The sequence below is a fragment of the Diaphorina citri genome, unplaced genomic scaffold, assembly GCF_000475195.1.
Source record: "Diaphorina citri unplaced genomic scaffold, Diaci psyllid genome assembly version 1.1 scaffold430, whole genome shotgun sequence".
NCBI lineage: Eukaryota > Metazoa > Arthropoda > Insecta > Hemiptera > Psyllidae > Diaphorina > Diaphorina citri.
In genome coordinates this window covers 36,747-53,884 of record NW_007377865.1, presented here as the reverse complement: position 1 = coordinate 53,884, position 17,138 = coordinate 36,747, and the positions used below count along the sequence as shown (strand labels likewise).

General features: G+C 37.4%; 1 protein-coding gene across 1 annotated transcript in view; it reads left to right on the top strand.

Annotated features, from left to right (window-relative positions):
* Positions 1-17,138, top strand: part of LOC103508741 (B-cell receptor CD22) — a 72,857-nt gene that overhangs the window by 22,066 nt on the left and 33,653 nt on the right. Inside the window, exon 4 of the mRNA XM_017443888.2 lies at positions 13,103-13,363. Coding sequence (XP_017299377.1) covers positions 13,103-13,363 — 261 coding nt within the window. The remainder of the gene's footprint in view (positions 1-13,102; positions 13,364-17,138) is intronic.

Below are 17,138 nucleotides of genomic sequence, written 5' to 3'. Positions count from 1 at the left end.
AAAACTGTGTTAAAACGTGGACCTCACTATTGTTCGGTCAATAATTTGTTCCTACTTTTTAATCCTACATAGACATCTACTTTCTCATTTCTACGTCCTTCTATAAGTATTATTTATAACTTTTCCTCTTAATTCTTTTACTTAAGAGAAGTTTTTCCTCATTTCTCATCCTTTTTTTTTTACTTTCCTTATCCTACATCATGAACCTATGTAGGTAGGTATAACTTAATCAGCTGAAATTTTTGGTAGGTACCTAGTCACTTTTTAATTCCAAAGCACATTTTCAGGATTTCAGGTCCTTAAAGTCTAATTCAGCAAGATCCAATGAAAAGAAGAAAAAAAGTTTGGCTCTTATGGTATCCATCTCACCTCCATCTAAGATCATCATACTTTACTCAACTCTATTTCTTTACTTTAATCTATTTCTCTTTTCTTCTTCTCATTAATATTATTATTTTTTTTCTTCTTTTTTTATAATTAAGCAAGGTCTACTGTAATAATTATGCATTGTAAAATGTTATACCCATAAAATACACGAGACCTTGTTTAGACTGCTGGGGTAAAGGGACTTTTTAGTCTCATTCGAGCAGGATAAACAAGGTATATTCTATTCTATTCTACTTAGACGTGCCTTCGGTGCTTCGGCGTTTTCATTAATCTGCTTCCTCTTATAGTTTATCTCGAAAGATGCAAAATGAACGAAAGCAAAAGTCTTTAAAAAGTTTAAGCTTCAAGGAGAGAGAATGAAGAAGATTCTGCATAGTTAGCATTGTACATTAGCCGTGGAACTACATGTTATTACTTGTTTGCAATCCTTTTAAAAGTTACTTAAGTTGTTTTTACTTTTATTGGCATTTTCTGTGGTAAAAAAAGAGGAAAAAAAAAGTTATGTTCTTTTTTCTGGCATATACTAGAAAATGTTTTCGAATGTATTGAAGTGGTTGCGTTATTTACTTACTTATAGGTACTAACAGACCCACAGACTTCTTCATACATATGTATATCTAACGGAAAATAACACAATCAACCCAAAGGGACCTTTTCTTGAAGTCCAAAGTGAATATGTACAGTATTTCTGCTGCCTTGGTAGATTCAGACGCAAAAATGTGCATTTTGGTTTTCACCTTTACACATAGCTACTATATTGAGATTGTTGAGTCGTAGCCACGTCACTCCAAAGAGCCCAGAACTCCTGTGTCCGTTTTATTTATAATGTCAGGCGCCGGGAGCACATTACACCGTACTATAACAGACTCCAATGGCTCAGGATAGAAGATAGAAGACGTATCCTAACACTCTCCGTACTCTACAAACTCCTAAAATCCCGTTCCCCTCCTTATCTGTACGAAAAGTATCAATTTCGTACAGACGTGAGTTCCAGAGACACTAGATCCCACGAACTCCTCCTAGACAAACCGCGGCACTACACCCAATCCTACTCCAACGCCTTCCTCCTGTCCTCCGTAGACCTCTGGAACGCACTCCCCCTACCCATCCTGAACTCACTCTCTTTCTTCTCCTTCAAAACACTTCTAGACAAGGCGGTCAGTGAAGGTCTCTTCAATCGTCCATAAAGCAGGCGGGAGGGTGTGTTGTGTTGAGTTTGTTTTGTTTTGTTTGTTTTAACAAATTAACGGGGTATACCCATGTTTATTTTTACATATAAGAATTCTAGAATATATAATATTATAAAATGTGTTAGGGGAAAAATACTAAAAGTAAATATAATATAATATACTACGTAAACATATACCAAGATAAAAGTAGGTAATAAAAGTACTAATTTATGTCAGATAGGGAATTAATAACTTTGTTTTTAAATACGTTAAGGGTGTCATAAAAGGGGTCTATGGATTTATCTTCTTTACATACATGGTTTATAAGTTTGATGAATCGGTTTAATGGATTATTCGTTAAATAATTAGATTTACATGCTTTTTCAACAAATAAAGCTGGATTTCTCATAGTTATGGGACATGTATGTAACGAGATTTTCTCCAGGAATTCAGGAAGAATTGTCATGTTGTTTAAAATTTTAAATAATAGAATTAGGTCATTGATATCTCTCCTACTTTTTAGGCTAATTATGTCATTAGATTTCATTATTTCGTCATAGTCATGTTGATCATAGGACATCAGCTCTTCTAAAGAAAATATCTAAATAATTTTCCATCACTCCTACATCAATTAACTTGCTGTTGAACCAATGATCCTGGATTACGAAATCTAGATCTTGACCGCAGTGTACTGATGAAAATTACAAAATAGCATCTAGGCGTAGCCAGCATCTGATCTAGGGGGGGGGGACTTTGGTTGAAAGGTCTTTCTTTCGTCTCGAGAAAGTGAGGAAAATGAGAGAGAGCTAACAACCGTCTCTTCCGAAACCGAATAAGGAGTAAGAATAACTAAAAATTTATGTAAGCAGTGTACAGACAGATCTACATTTTCATTTAAGATATTTAGATAGATTTGACACTTGTCCAATTTCTTTCCTGTTGTCATCAATCTTACCCTGTGGCTCTTGTTATTCTGGCTAGAATCAATCTTTTTTGATTGGCATCAATTTCCATAATTCCGGGAGTTTCAAGCTTTTGACGAATCCAGTTACATTGTTCTAAGGAGTTGATAAACATGAATTCACACCCAATACTTTTGCAGTAAGTGGACTCCAATCTATTTAAGATTTCGCGAAGGGGCAGAGACTTTTCTGGTCCTCCGATGAAAGTGGTAGCTGGAAGTTTGAACACTCTGTCCATATCTTTATCATCTGAAAAAAGTAACATTAGAATTGTAGAGGAAAGAAAACATTACTTACCTATTATGGGATAAGGAAAGTAAAAAGTCAATGACACATTTAGGAATTCAATTCAATAAAAATCTAAAATGCAACAACCAAACCCGAGTAAAAAGTTAATGACACATATTGGAATTCAATTCAATAAAAATTTAAAATGCAGCAACCAAACCCGAGTAAAAAGTTAATGACACATTTAGGAATTCAATTCAATAAAAAATCTAAAATGCAGCAACCAAACCCGAGTAATAAGTTAATGACACATTTAGGAATTCAATTCAATAAAAATCTAAAATGCAGCAACCAAACCCGAGTAAAAAGTTAATGACACATTTAGGAATTCAATTCAATGAAAAATCTAAAATGCAGCAACCAAACCCGAGTAAAAAGTTAATGCCACATTTAGGAATTCAATTCAATGAAAAATCTAAAATGCAGCAACCAAACCCGAGTAAAAAGTTAATGACACATTTAGGAAATCAATTGAATAAATAAATAAATAAAATAGCCTTTATTGAGAATAAAAGATACAATTCATAACAGATAAATACAATTTCTTTTTCTTTTCTTACAGTAGGTTAAGTAGGAACAACTGTATGAGCTTAATCATTCATTGATTGACAAAATCATTGAGAAGGAGAGGACAATATGGACGCTTGAGAGGGAAACTGCTGAGCTGAGGGACAAGATTCAACTTTTGGAAGCCAATGTAGATCTCCCCCGTCATCGTCAGGTGCACTTTCTCATCATGAAGAATTGGAGGAACAGAAGACGTTGGTGTCCAGCCTACTCACGACTGTGCGCACTCTTGAGGCAGCACTTGGTGTTAAAGATCATACTGGGTCGACCAAGTCTAAAGCTCCTACAAAACGAAATGAACACCGTCCTACCTCGGCGCCGTCCAAGTCCAAGTCAAAAGCTCCACCCTCAAAATCAAGGGAGCATGTTTCTACTTCTGTTGCACCCCTGAAGAGACATGACAACAAATCCAAAGTCATTCTTGTGGGTGACAGTCATGTTCGGCAGCTTCAAAATGTTTTGGCCGCGAAGATCTCACCAAACTTTGAAGTTCAAAGTATCTACAGAGGAGGATCCACGCTGGGGCAGTCTCTGGATCTTATGAAGGAGGGGGGAGTTTCAGTGTCTGCTAGTGACGCAATCATTCTCTTCTCGGGATCCAATGATGTCTCTAAAACTCCGTGGAGCAATATGAAGAAATCCTACACAGAGTTCGTGTCAGGGTATGGATCATGCAGGGTTGGAGTTGTCCTCATACCACCAAGACGGGGAGAACACCACCTCAACTCTCACATCTCGCACATGAATCAGAAGATCGCGGGTTTCCTTACTTCCAAAAATGTCACTCTATTCGATCCCCAGTCTGTATTGGGAAGTGCTGACTATTCGCCTGATGGACTGCACCTCAACAAGATTGGAAAGGAGAAGATAATAATAATAATAATGGGAAAAATAAATAACGTGACGAGACAAACTACAGACCAATAGGATCAGTAAAGAGATGTTCTATTAAATTTTTGATTTAATGGTACAACTTTTTCTAAGCTAGCAGTCCACAGAGCACTACTTATACTTATATTTCAATAGGTAGATAGTTATGTAGGTAATTATTATATTATCAGCTTCCCCCTCTCTATGATTTTCTTCCATCTGTTCCTGTCCTTAGCTATCTCTTTCCAGTTCGCTCCTGCAACAATTTTGAAATCTTCTTCCCATTTCTTCCTTGGTCTACCTCTCCTTCTTTTTGATTTTACTTCCCAAAATTGAATCTCTTTTGACCATCTATTGTCTTCTCTTCTTAAAATATGACCTGCCCAACCACTTTTTAGTTCCCACATTCTTTGCCCCACATCTTCTAACCCAGTTTTTTCCCTTACCCAACTATTCCTTTTTCTGTCTCTAAGAGTGACTCCTAATATTGATCTTTCCATCCTCCTCATCACACATCTTAACTTGTTAATGTACTCCTTCTTAAATACCCAAGATTCACACCCATAGAGCAGAGATGGTAATACACATGATTGGAGCAATCTTACTTTAAATTTCATTTTCATATTCTTTGATTTCAATAAGTTCCTATATTTTGAGAAGGATGCCCATGCTAACTTAATTCGCCTATATATTTCTGGCCATTCATCTTGTTTGGATATCAGGCTCCCTAAATAAACAAACTCTTCTACTTCTTCTATTATTTCTTCACCCATTCTGAAACTGTCTCTATTATTTATGTTTATACACATCAGTTTGGTTTTTACTGCATTGACTGTCAATCCTACCTTCTCCCCTTCTCTCACAAGCTCATCTAGCATTTGTTTTAGCTCGGTTAGGTTTTCTGCAAATAAAATGATGTCATCTGCAAATCTTAAGTGATGTAATCTTTTATTGTTGACCTGTATGCCTCTGTGTCCCCAATTTAGATGTCTAAAAACCTTCTCTAACAGTGCATTAAAATATTTTGGGGATCCCGGGTCACCTTGTCGAACTCCTCTCCGCACACTGATCTGCACATTATCCTGAACCTCCATCTTGTTATCTTGAGACAGTATCTGGAGCATCTCTATGTATTCCACCCCTATCCCCTGTTCCTTCAATGCCTCAAAAACTGCCCCCACCTTCACGGAATCAAAAGCTTTAAGGTAGTCTACAAATAACATACACAATGGGGAGCCAATCAATTGAATAAAAATCTAAAATGCAGCAACCAAACCCGAGTATGTTTGGTTTTTCCCCTATTTTTCCTATGCCTATTTTTCAACTAAAAAATCTGGTGTGAACATCACACGACCTTCCTTATCCTATTGAATTTTAAGCCAAGTCCCTTTTTCCACTGATTTCCCTGGAGCTTCTTCGGATATTTCCCACGTTTTTCCCCCTCCTTAAAACGGATGATTTTTCCTTCTAGTATACTCGTATTGATGGTCCATCCAGTAATAAAGCCGTTATCAGATAGAATAGTTGAATAGAAATATATATTTATAAAGTAAAAGAGAAACACAAATACCTACCTACCCACCATATAGGTACTAAATCAACATGAGAGAACAGAAACCAATATTCTTCCTTCTAGTATACTCGTATTGATGGTCCATCCAGTAATAAAGCCGTTATCAGATAGAATAGTTGAATAGAAATATATATTTATAAACCTACCCACCATATAGGTACTAAATCAACATGAGAGAACAGAAACCAATATTGGAGTTCAAACTTTCGTCGATTCTGAGAATTAAAACAGTCAAACTTTTCTGTATAGCAAGCTTGCATCCTGGACTGTAACCCAGTAACCATCATCCTCCTATAAAACACAAGTGTAAAGAAAGCTACTGTGTATGTGTAGCTATTAGGTGAAAATGAACATGATCGAACAATACATACAGTCAAACTTTTCTGTATAGCAAGCTTGCATCCTGGACTGTAACCCAGTAACCATCATCCTCCTATAAAACACAAGTGTAAAGAAAGGTACTATGTAGCTATTAGGTGAAAATGAACATGATCGAATGGTATACATTAAGCGGTGGAGTGATGAAGATAATGGTAGCAGAAATGGTGTCTGAACGCCCGCCCGGGTGTTTTTCCAATACCATTTAAGTCACTCAATATTAAGCCAAGTCCCTTTTTCCACTGATTTCCCTGGAGCTTCTTCGGATATTTCCCACGTTTTTCCCCCTCCTTAAAACGGATGATTTTATTTTATTTATTTATTTTTTTTTTTTTTGAGAAGATTGGTTGTGGCTCATTTTTTCCGACAAAAATAAATCACTAAGAGAAAATGTCTTGACGTGTGCTTGTCGTGTGTGCTGCTAGAGAAATTGCAATGAAGAGAAAAGAAAGGGGGACTGAGAGGAAGAGGAAGGAAAGGAAAGGGTGAGAGAAAGGATAGAGAAAAAGAGAGGATAGAGAAAAGGGAGAAGAAGTATAGAGAAGGTAAGAAAGGAGGGGCAGAAAGAGTAAGTAATCTTCCTAATGTAAAATAGAGTCTAAGGAGGTATTTGTGTACGCGGAAGATAGGTACGAGCAATTTAGTAAACAAGTAAACCAATAATGGTGGTAGATTTTTTTCTCAGTACTTGCTAGTTGCAAGTACTCTTACAGTACATAATCCACTTATCTACTCTCAGTTCCATATTTTACCTATAGGAGTTTGGAGTATAATCTGCTCATGCCTGGACTGAGAGGAAGAGGAAGGAAAGGAAAGGGTGAGAGAAAGGATAGAGAAAAAGAGAGGATAGAGAAAAGGGAGAAGAAGTATAGAGAGGGTAAGAAAGGAGGGGCAGAAAGAGTAAGTAATCTTCCTAATGTAAAATAGAATCTAAGGAGGTATTTGTGTACGCGGAAGATAGGTACGAGCAATTTAGTAAACAAGTAAACCAATAATGGTGGTAGATTTTTTTCTCAGTGCTAGTTGCAAGTACTCTTACAGTACATAATCCACTTATCTACTCTCAGTTCCATATTTTACCTATAGGAGTTTGGAATATAATCTGCTCATGCCTGAGACAGTAATGTTCTTGTGTTTGTCGTCTAAATGGATTTTTCTCCCAAAAATGAGATACATATTTGTTAATATGATGAGATCACAAGACAAGATTTATAGTATATTCATCCTACATCTTTGTTTGACTGTATCTTTCTACCTGATAACAGGTTGCGTTGATAATAAAGGAGTTGGGGTTAATTGTTAAACAAATAAACAACACCATTACGTTTGACTGTATCTTTCTACCTGATAACAGGTTGCGTTAATAATAAAGGAGTTGGGGTTAATTGTTAAACAAATAAACAACACCATTAACACCAGCACGTATAATATCCAGAAGACTGTTTTCCATTTGGAAAATCCTTTCCATTTATTCCTCGTGAACAAATATGAAATCGGCACTTGAGGCGAAATGGTTTGTACTTTGTCAATACGGGGGGAAAAAAGAAAACTTTTTACTCGTTGAAAGCATTTGAGATAATAAAACAAGCTTTTCTGATAAAATGTATACATTCACTTTATCCTATTATATTGAACATTAACGCTGCATACGGGGTGCTACCTAGGGGATAATTCCATTAGAATGGTAGAAAATCTATCTGCCATTCTAATAGAAAGAAAACTTTTTACTCGTTGAAAGCATTTGAGATAATAAAACAAGCTTTTCTGATAAAAAGTATACATTCACTTTATCCTATTATATTGAACATTATCGCTGCTTACGGGGTGCTACCTAGGGGATAATTCCATTAGAATGGTAGAAAATCTATCTGCCATTCTAATAAAATCCTTTCCATTTATTCCTCGTGAACAAATATGAAATCGGCACTTGAGGCGAAATGGTTTGTACTTTGTCAATACGGGGGGAAAAAAGAAAACTTTTTACTCGTTGAAAGCATTTGAGATAATAAAACAAGCTTTTCTGATAAAAAGTATACATTCACTTTATCCTATTATAATGAACATTAACGCTGCTTACGGGGTGCTACCTAGGGGATAATTCCATTAGAATGGTAGAAAATCTATCTGCCATTCTAATAGGAGAAAGTGCTACTGCAAAAGTGAAAATGTAAACCTTTGATTTTTCATCATACTCGTACTTGCTAGGAAACATTTTTCTCGGTAGCCCAAGGACTCGGTTCTAAAGAATAAGAGGGAATGCTGATGTTTTAATGCAGAAGCTTCCAGTATTTCTCCTTCCAGTCCGACCATTAGCTCTGAACAGCTTGAAGTTCATAGTTAGTGCTGTTTTCAATTTGCTAAAATTACTTGTTGCTTCCAGTATTTCTCCTTCCAGTCCGACCATTAGCTCTGAACAGCTTGAAGTTCATAGTTAGTGCTGTTTTCAATTTGCTAAAATTATCTACTTGTTTGCAATCTTTTTAAAAGTTACTTAAGTTGTTTTTACTTTTATTGGCATTTTCTGTGGTAAAAAAAGAGGAAAAAAAAAACAAGTTATGTTCTTTTTTCTGGCATATACTAGAAAATGTATTCGAATGTATTGAAGTGGTTGCGTTATGTTTTACTTTTATTGGCATTTTCTGTGGTAAAAAAAGAGGAAAAAAAAAACAAGTTATGTTCTTTTTTCTGGCATATACTAGAAAATGTTTTCGAATGTATTGAAGTGGTTGCATTATGGTACTAACAGACTTATAGGTACTAACAGACCCACAGACTTCTTCATACATATGTATATCTAACGGAAAATAACACAATCAACCCAAAGGGACCTTTTCTTAAAGTCCAAAGTGAATATGTACAGTATTTCCGCTGCCTTGGTAGATTCAGACGCAAAAATGTGCATTTTGGTTTTCACCTTTACACATACCTACTGGAAGGGAACACGCAATTTCTATTTACTATCGAGTTTTATTTCTTATCGAGTTATCTCTTATCGAGGTTCCACTGTACCTACTATATTGAGATTGTTGAGTCGTATTCTTTGACTTGTATCTTGTATGGTTGCTTTCGTCTGTCTCTTTGTACGTATGTGTTTCTGATTCTCTATTGTGCTGACCCCTATCCCCCGTACCTTTATTTCTTATCGAGGGGTTTGCCTAAAAAATTATTTACTATCGAGGTTTTCTAGAAACACAAATAAGGAACAGAACTCTTTGACTTGTATCTTGTATGGTTGCTTTCGTCTGTCTCTTTGTACGTATGTGTTTCTGATTCTCTATTGTGCTGACCCCTATCCCCCGTACCCCTCATCTGATGCGGTGATCTTACTTAATATTGATGTCCAAGTTAGTAATCAAGCACGTTTGGTAAACATCTGGCACTACCAGAGTGGAGCAGGGAGAGAGGTTGTCCTCATCACTTTGTCATTGGTAAGCGATGCAACGCCAGGGGTTTTGGATTACATGATTCATTTTGTAAAGCCATTAAAATTGAAACTCAACAGTAGTTTGTTGCTCGTTTTGGCGAAACTTTTGCCACATAGAAGTTACGAGGGGGGTTAATTATTCCGACGAAAACTTCTTACGGGGTTAAAATGATTATTTATAGGTTAAGATTACGGGAGGTAGGAGAGGGCGGGGTATAGATCAAGTACTTTCCTATTACCCAGGTGTCACAGGACGCTAGCCGTGGGTTTTTCGCCCGAAGTTTACCATGCCGAACTCTAGGTAATTATACTCGACATTATTTCCCCTTTTTAATACAAAATATCAATCAAGGAGGTTCGAAATTTCCAAATTCTTGAGCTTTACCTGAGCTATACACCCCTTTGGTGTGAAATTTCACATTAATTTAGGCTTTTGTGGGTTTTCAGTAGGTCGACATAGTGTACTTAGACGTGCCTTCGGTGCTTTAACTTTACCTGAGCTATACACCCCTTTGGTGTGAAATTTCACATTAATTTAGGCTTTTGTGGGTTTTCAGTAGGTCGACATAGTGTACTTCAGTAGGTACGACCACATTAATTTAGGCTTTTGTGGGTTTTCAGTAGGTCGACATAGTGTACTTAGACGTGCCTTCGGTGCTTTAATAAGTCACAGGTTTATCTCATTCTCCTATGTTTTCCTCGTTATGTTTTGTCAATTCCTCTCGTAGACTATTTATGTATGCGTGAGTAGGTACTAGGTACACACTCAGACTTTTAATTTCTCACACCTCTGATACCGTCTGTAATGCACTCTTCGCATTCCCTTTGTTCTCTCCCTCCCACCCTCACTCTCATACAGAGTTTCATAAGGTTTGTTTAATTCATGTAATTTTCTTGAAAGCTTCTTCTATGCCAGTAGCAGTTAGTTTCTATTGTTCTGCCGGAATGCGAGGAAAATCAATGCGGTACAGTGAACGGATTTCGGGGGCTCGAAATGTTAGGATTCCTTTGTGATTTTTACCGAGGGGAAAAATGGCCAACCCTACAACACCCTCCTCGTCTTTGGTTTCTTTCAAGGAAATGTTTAAATCCAAGATGTTGTATGACGGCTTTATTACCAACAAATAGAGTGATTTCCTCTCTGTCTTTATCCTCCTCCTACTCCTCTCCAACGGATTTCGGGGGCTCGAAATGTTAGGATTCCTTTGTGATTTTTACCGAGGGGAAAATGGCCAACCCTACAACACCCTCCTCGTCTTTGGTTTCTTTTAAGGAAATGTTTAAATCCAAAATGTTGTATGACGGCTTTATTACCATCAAATAGAGTGATTTCCTCTCTGTCTTTATCCTCCTCCTACTCCTCTCTAACGGATTTCGGGGGCTCGAAATGTTAGGATTCCTTTGTGATTTTTACCGAGGGGAAAATGGCCAACCCTACAACACCCTCCTCGTCTCTGGTTTCTTTTAAGGAAATGTTTAAATCCAAAATGTTGTATGACGGCTTTATTACCATCAAATAGAGTGATTTCCTCTCTGTCTTTATCCTCCTCCTACTCCTCTCTTCCATTCTCTATCCCCTTCCTAGTCTTGCTAAACTCTTACATCAGAACATACTGTGAGTAACAATAAAAGTCGAAATATGCGGAAAAAAAATAAAAGCTTGACAGTAAAACCACCTCGCCCTTTCTTCTGCAGCCTCTTTTCTTTCCTCCCTCCTCTTCAACAAATGAAAAGTAATGAGAAAGCTATTAAACCCCAGCATAGCCCCCTCGTTCTTCAAGCTATTTCCGCTCCTCCCTAAGCTCTGTCCGTCACCCCAGCCCTAACCTCCAAAACCCTCAGCCCTCAACTTTTAGTACCCCCTCTAAACTCGTTCCCCACCCTTAACCCATAGCCTTCGCTTGCAAACCTCAGTGACCTTCCTATTTCCTGTCTTAACAGTTAAGATCTCTCGTAATGAAACACATAACTTACTTTGGTCGTAAGATTCGGATAATGACTCTTAATAACAAGGGACAAGGATACTCGTTTCAGTTCTAATGAGTACGAATTTCTTCACGATGCGATGGCAATCCCTGCTGAGATCTATTTGGAGTTTGGAGTCAAATCTGAAATATCCAATGCGGATTTCTAACCATGCTTGAGATCTTTCTGGAAATAGATTTGCCAACACAAGTCTTGAGATCTATCACGAACACAGTTGGAGAATCTTTGGCCTTTTATGCAATATTAAGAATAACTCATAGTCGCTGACACAACTCCCCAAGCTAATGTTTTCCCTTGGAACATGGAACTCACAGACAATTTACTACACAGTGATGTGCAATAAATAAAGAGCAAATACCTCCCTTCTCTTCTTTTTATTAACTTTTCGTTTAAGTATGCACATTTCAACTTTTCTACGAGTACAGTGCATCCTTGGGAGCTTGAATCCCCAGCATCTGTTTGAATGAAAGACTGCAAATACATATGATAAGTAAGTGTGAGGGTATGGGGATAAGTGTAAGTGAATATGTGTGCTAGCTTTCTTTGCTGGACAAATACTTCTCATTCTTTATTGTTATAAATTTCGTTTGAAATTTTGCTCTATGGCAAAGTTCCTTTTGCTGAATGATTTTATAGGACGTGAAGATGTGTATCGAACCAGAAAATGGTCCTCGCTCTGGCACGGTGACTATTTACTCAAAGAATAGACTGATTTTATGCCCAGAGTCGTCAAAGACTGACTCGAAGACAGTCACTCGCCGCTCTCATGAAGTCCTGTCAAAACCGACAGTTCTGTTTGTCTCTATAGAATTGAAATTCATCTCAGTTTTCCAATGAAATACCCCGCCAGGCATCGAACGACGAAAACAATCAAAAGATAAACAGAACAAAGTTGTTCATAATAAAATCATGTACGCTATAAGAAGTATTTACATTGCATTTTCTTTCTTATTTGCATTGAAAGATATTACGTTTCCTAGGGGCCTTCTTAATCTTTACTGTACAGCCTTGTCCCAAGACAAAGTTTTCTATCCTGCGAATTCAATACTCGAGGCTCGGAACCATTGTCATGATTTTGCTACATGAAACTAAGGTCTCAAGGACCACGTTGAAATGAAATTATTTCAACATAATCTTACAGTTCCGCGGGAAGTTCAAGAGGAAAATTTTATGAAGGCTAAGGTCTCAAGGACCACGTTGAAATGAAATTATTTCAAAATAATCTTACAGTTCCGCGGGAAGTTCAAGAGGAAAATTTTATGAAGCGTGGTGACTATCCTGGATGTTCTATGAAATTTAAACTGTTTCCTCATTCAATTCAGTTCATATATTTATTTAATAAAAGAGCTATACATTATACAAAGTGTACAAAGGTGTTTTCCAAGTCAAAACATGATTTTCAAGAATTTTGTCCATTGTCTATCGATTTTGAAATTCAATTTCACCATATTATCTTTCCTACATGATTTCAACTCCCTCTTCCTCGGTATGATTTCAGATTCCCCGGAGGTCCGGCTGGTGGGCACACCCCCCAACGATGTGGAGGAAGGTCGGGACCACGTGGTGCTCAAATGTATCACGGACTCGAATCCTCCGGCCAATGTGATCTGGCGTCGGGTAGGCAAGCAGGAGATCTCGTCGCTCGAGGAGAGTCTCCAGTTTCGTCCGGTGTTCAGACGGGACAGTGGCACGTACACGTGTCAGGCGCAGAATAGCATCGGCTCTAGTCAACCCATCAGCGTCGCGTTGGATGTTAAATGTAAGTAACTTTATGAGTGTTTCGCCTGCTTGTTGCCAGATTGGTGGGCAATTGGGGATCTGAACCATAGATGTCCTCATATCCCAACATCCATAATTGCATAATAAGCTTCTTTCCCTTCTCATTGTGACCTCTTTGAAGACATTTTGTGTGAATGAGATTGGTGGGCAATTGGGGATCTGAACCATAGATGTCCTCATATCCAACATCCATAATTGCATAATAAGCTTCTTTCCCTTCTCATTATGACCTCTTTGAAGACATTTTGTGTGAATGCCTGACAAATTACGAGGTATGCAATGTGCAACACAATAATTATATTGATTTTACAAATGCCCGTGTGTAAAAATCGAGAGAAAGCTATGTGTTATACCTGAGCAGTTTAACTCTCTCTAATCTCTGTTTGACACATTGGCTAACTTTACAGGGCATTGTACTTTTTCAGTGGGTTGACTTTTCAAGGTCTCTAAAAAGAGAAATAATAAAAGAAAACTTTTGAAGTGATTTGTGAATAGGTAGAGGTAAAAAAAAAAAATCAGATTTCAGACTGTATTTAGGCGGTTACCGGCTGCCTTAGTTGAATGGAGGAAGTTAAATAGGGTGGGGTGGTCTCTGGAGGTACATGTTACAGAATTCCCGAAGTTAATCCTGCGTCCTAAGTTAATCCGTCTCTATAGGTACTTAAGATAAGCTCGTTTCTTAATGTTCAACTGTACCTACCGGTCTCTGGAGGGACATGTTACAGAATTCCCGAAGTTAATCCTGCGTCCTAAGTTAATCCGTCTCTATAGGTACTTAAGATAAGCTCGTTTCTTAATGTTCAACTGTACCTACCTCCTTACTCTCCACGCTAGTCTTAATCGCAACAATAACAAACAGTACAGGTATTACCCTCTATAAATTTTGGCTTTTCTGGAAATGGTTCCAAGTACCTATTCTTAGAAGAGGGAAAATCTTTAAAGTGGGTTTATTTTTTATTTCAAAAATCCGAGTGAGTGTGGGAGGCCATTTGTTAAAACCCATTTACATTTTTCATGTCAAATTTACAAGCAGAACAAACATTCAATCAGTAGAAATTTAGGTAAGGTTGATTTGCTATCATCTGCTCTACAGTAAAGAATAGGTAAATATTTATTTATAGGGGAGATACAATATCTTATCTTGTGGTTATCGAGATAGAGCGATCAGTGTGTGAACTATGAAATGTGAACTGTGAATGAGTTCTTGTTCTTATAATATAAGATTTCAAAAATCCGAGTGAGTGTGGGAGGCCATTTGTTAAAACCCATTTACATTTTTCATGTCAAATTTACAAGCAGAACAAACATTCAATCAGTAGAAATTTAGGTAAGGTTGATTTGCTATCATCTGCTCTACAGTCTACAGTAAAGAATAGGTAAATATTTATTTATAGGGGAGATACAATATCTTATTAACTTATTAAATTCTAGGATGATATTACGTTTACTAAGAAAGTAGGTACAACAGACCTCTCTAATATCATTCTATGAATTAATATCCAATGTTCAATATTTTGTTGGAATATTCGAATAAAAGAATTACCGACAGGTGTATGTAATGGCGAATTCCTAATTCAGGGTGGATCCGAGTAGTTAGGGAGAGATTCATTCTACTCGAATAATATTCACGTTCATGGCAAACTGGGCAAGTGACACGGGGAGTTAAGTGCTTCATAAAGCAGAAGTAATCAGGTATGAAGAAGAGGAAGGCCAGTAAAGAGATGGATGAGCAACGTGAAGAAATGTTAACAGAAGTGGAAATCACCAACAAGAGAAGGAAAATGGATAGATATAGAGAAGGAAGATGCATAGCACAAGATCAACACATATGGAGAATGGTCGCGAAAAATTATGGACCAAAAGCCTTGGAGAGACCAGTCAGTACACTAACACCCCAGAGGAGCAAATTTTGAACCCATCCCGTATATCGGAGGATGTCAATAATTTGCCCTGACTACATTTATAATATTTCCCGCCCTCCCTCCCTCAGGACCGGGGACTAGGGAAAGTGGAGAATCCCAGATGTTCGCTATGGGTGTAAATTTTATGCTCCTTGTGATTTATATATCCCGTATATCGGAGGATGTCAATAATTTGCCCTGACTACATTTATAATATTTCCCGCCCTCCCTCCCTCAGGACCGGGGACTAGGGGAAGTGGAGAATCCCAGATGTTCGCTATGGGTGTAAATTTTATGCTCCTTGTGATTTATACACGGGACGAAATGGGAAGGAACGTGGTACATAGTCTGCATTAACTCGAATAATGGATGATGTAGGATTTGTAGATTATTACGAAGAGGGGGGTGAAGGTGGGTGGGAAACGGGATAAGGGAGGGGAGAAACGTGAAGGAACTCAAATGAGGTTGAGGCACAAGCTAAATAAGGTTAAGAAGATAGAAAAGAATAATAAGTACATACTGAAAGACCGAGAATTTTTTTTTCTCATGCGGGGAAGGTGGGAATTTTTTTGCACATTTCATCTTATCCTGAAAGTTTTACCCATTCTATCTTTAACTATTATTTCACCTCAAACAAATTAGAGGTAACTCGGAATCAATTATTATTTGATTGTCTTTTTTTTACGAGACCTAATTTCCTTGTCACGGCGAATATTCCTTTTGATAAACCTGCTGATACACAAACAAAAAAGACAGAAAAGAGAGAAGATTTTACCCATTCTATCTTTAACTATTATTTCACCTCAAACAAATTAGAGGTAACTCGGAATCAATTATTATTTGATTGTCTTTTTTTTTACGAGACCTAATTTCCTTGTCACGGCGAATATTCCTCCTGATAAACCTGCTGATACACAAACAAAAAAGACAGAAAAGAGAGAAGTAAATAAATAAATAAAGAGTTGAAATGAGAAGCTTCGACTGAATACGAAATGAGAAAGATAGGAGGACATAAAATAAGGTTAGATAGAGCAAGATGGATAGAGATAGAGGGGATAATTGTATTTTGTGACGAGGTAATGAACTTAGAGACCCTTGGTCCCTTCCTACTTGGATCCAGTGGCCTCACACCTCACCTAAACTGTGTGGGGGACTGACTGGCTCAGGAAAATTCAATTTCGATAGAAAAAACTTCTCCTACTAAAAAAGGCTCCAAATGGCATAATGGGATCACTTCTAAGGATTGTCTCACTAGAAACAAGAAATTTCGTATGTGAAATTGTCTTTTTTCGTGAGTCCTTTGTTTTGGAGACGATATATTTTGGATGTCGGAAATAATAGTTATCCTTCATATTACATCTAGTTTGTTCTAGATATTTACTCGAAGGTTTCCACTAGTTTTCCTACCTAAGCCGCCTATGCATTGTGTTTCTAAAAAAATGTCAACTTGGATAGCAAGTTTTCCTCAACATTGAATACATGTTGACACACATGCCACTACATACTACATCCTACACATCTGCGAGAGTTACCTCTGTTTTATCGGAACGTATTATTTTTATTTTCTCTTGGCAATATCTATTGGGAACTTATTAGGTACTATTGAAATCGGTCCATTTCTTTCTGGTGCCTATTGAGATTGTTGAGGACATTTTCCCTTCTCTCCATAACTCCTGCATCTGGCTGAAGAGGTTACACATTACTTCTGCCTATTTTCTGCAGTAATACCCTCTATAAATTTTGGCTTTTCTGGAAATGGTTCCAAGTACCTATTCTTAGAAGAGGGAAAATCTTTAAAGTGGGTTTATTTTTTTTGTTTAGGACTATTGCACTGTGATAGAAAATAACCTTGAC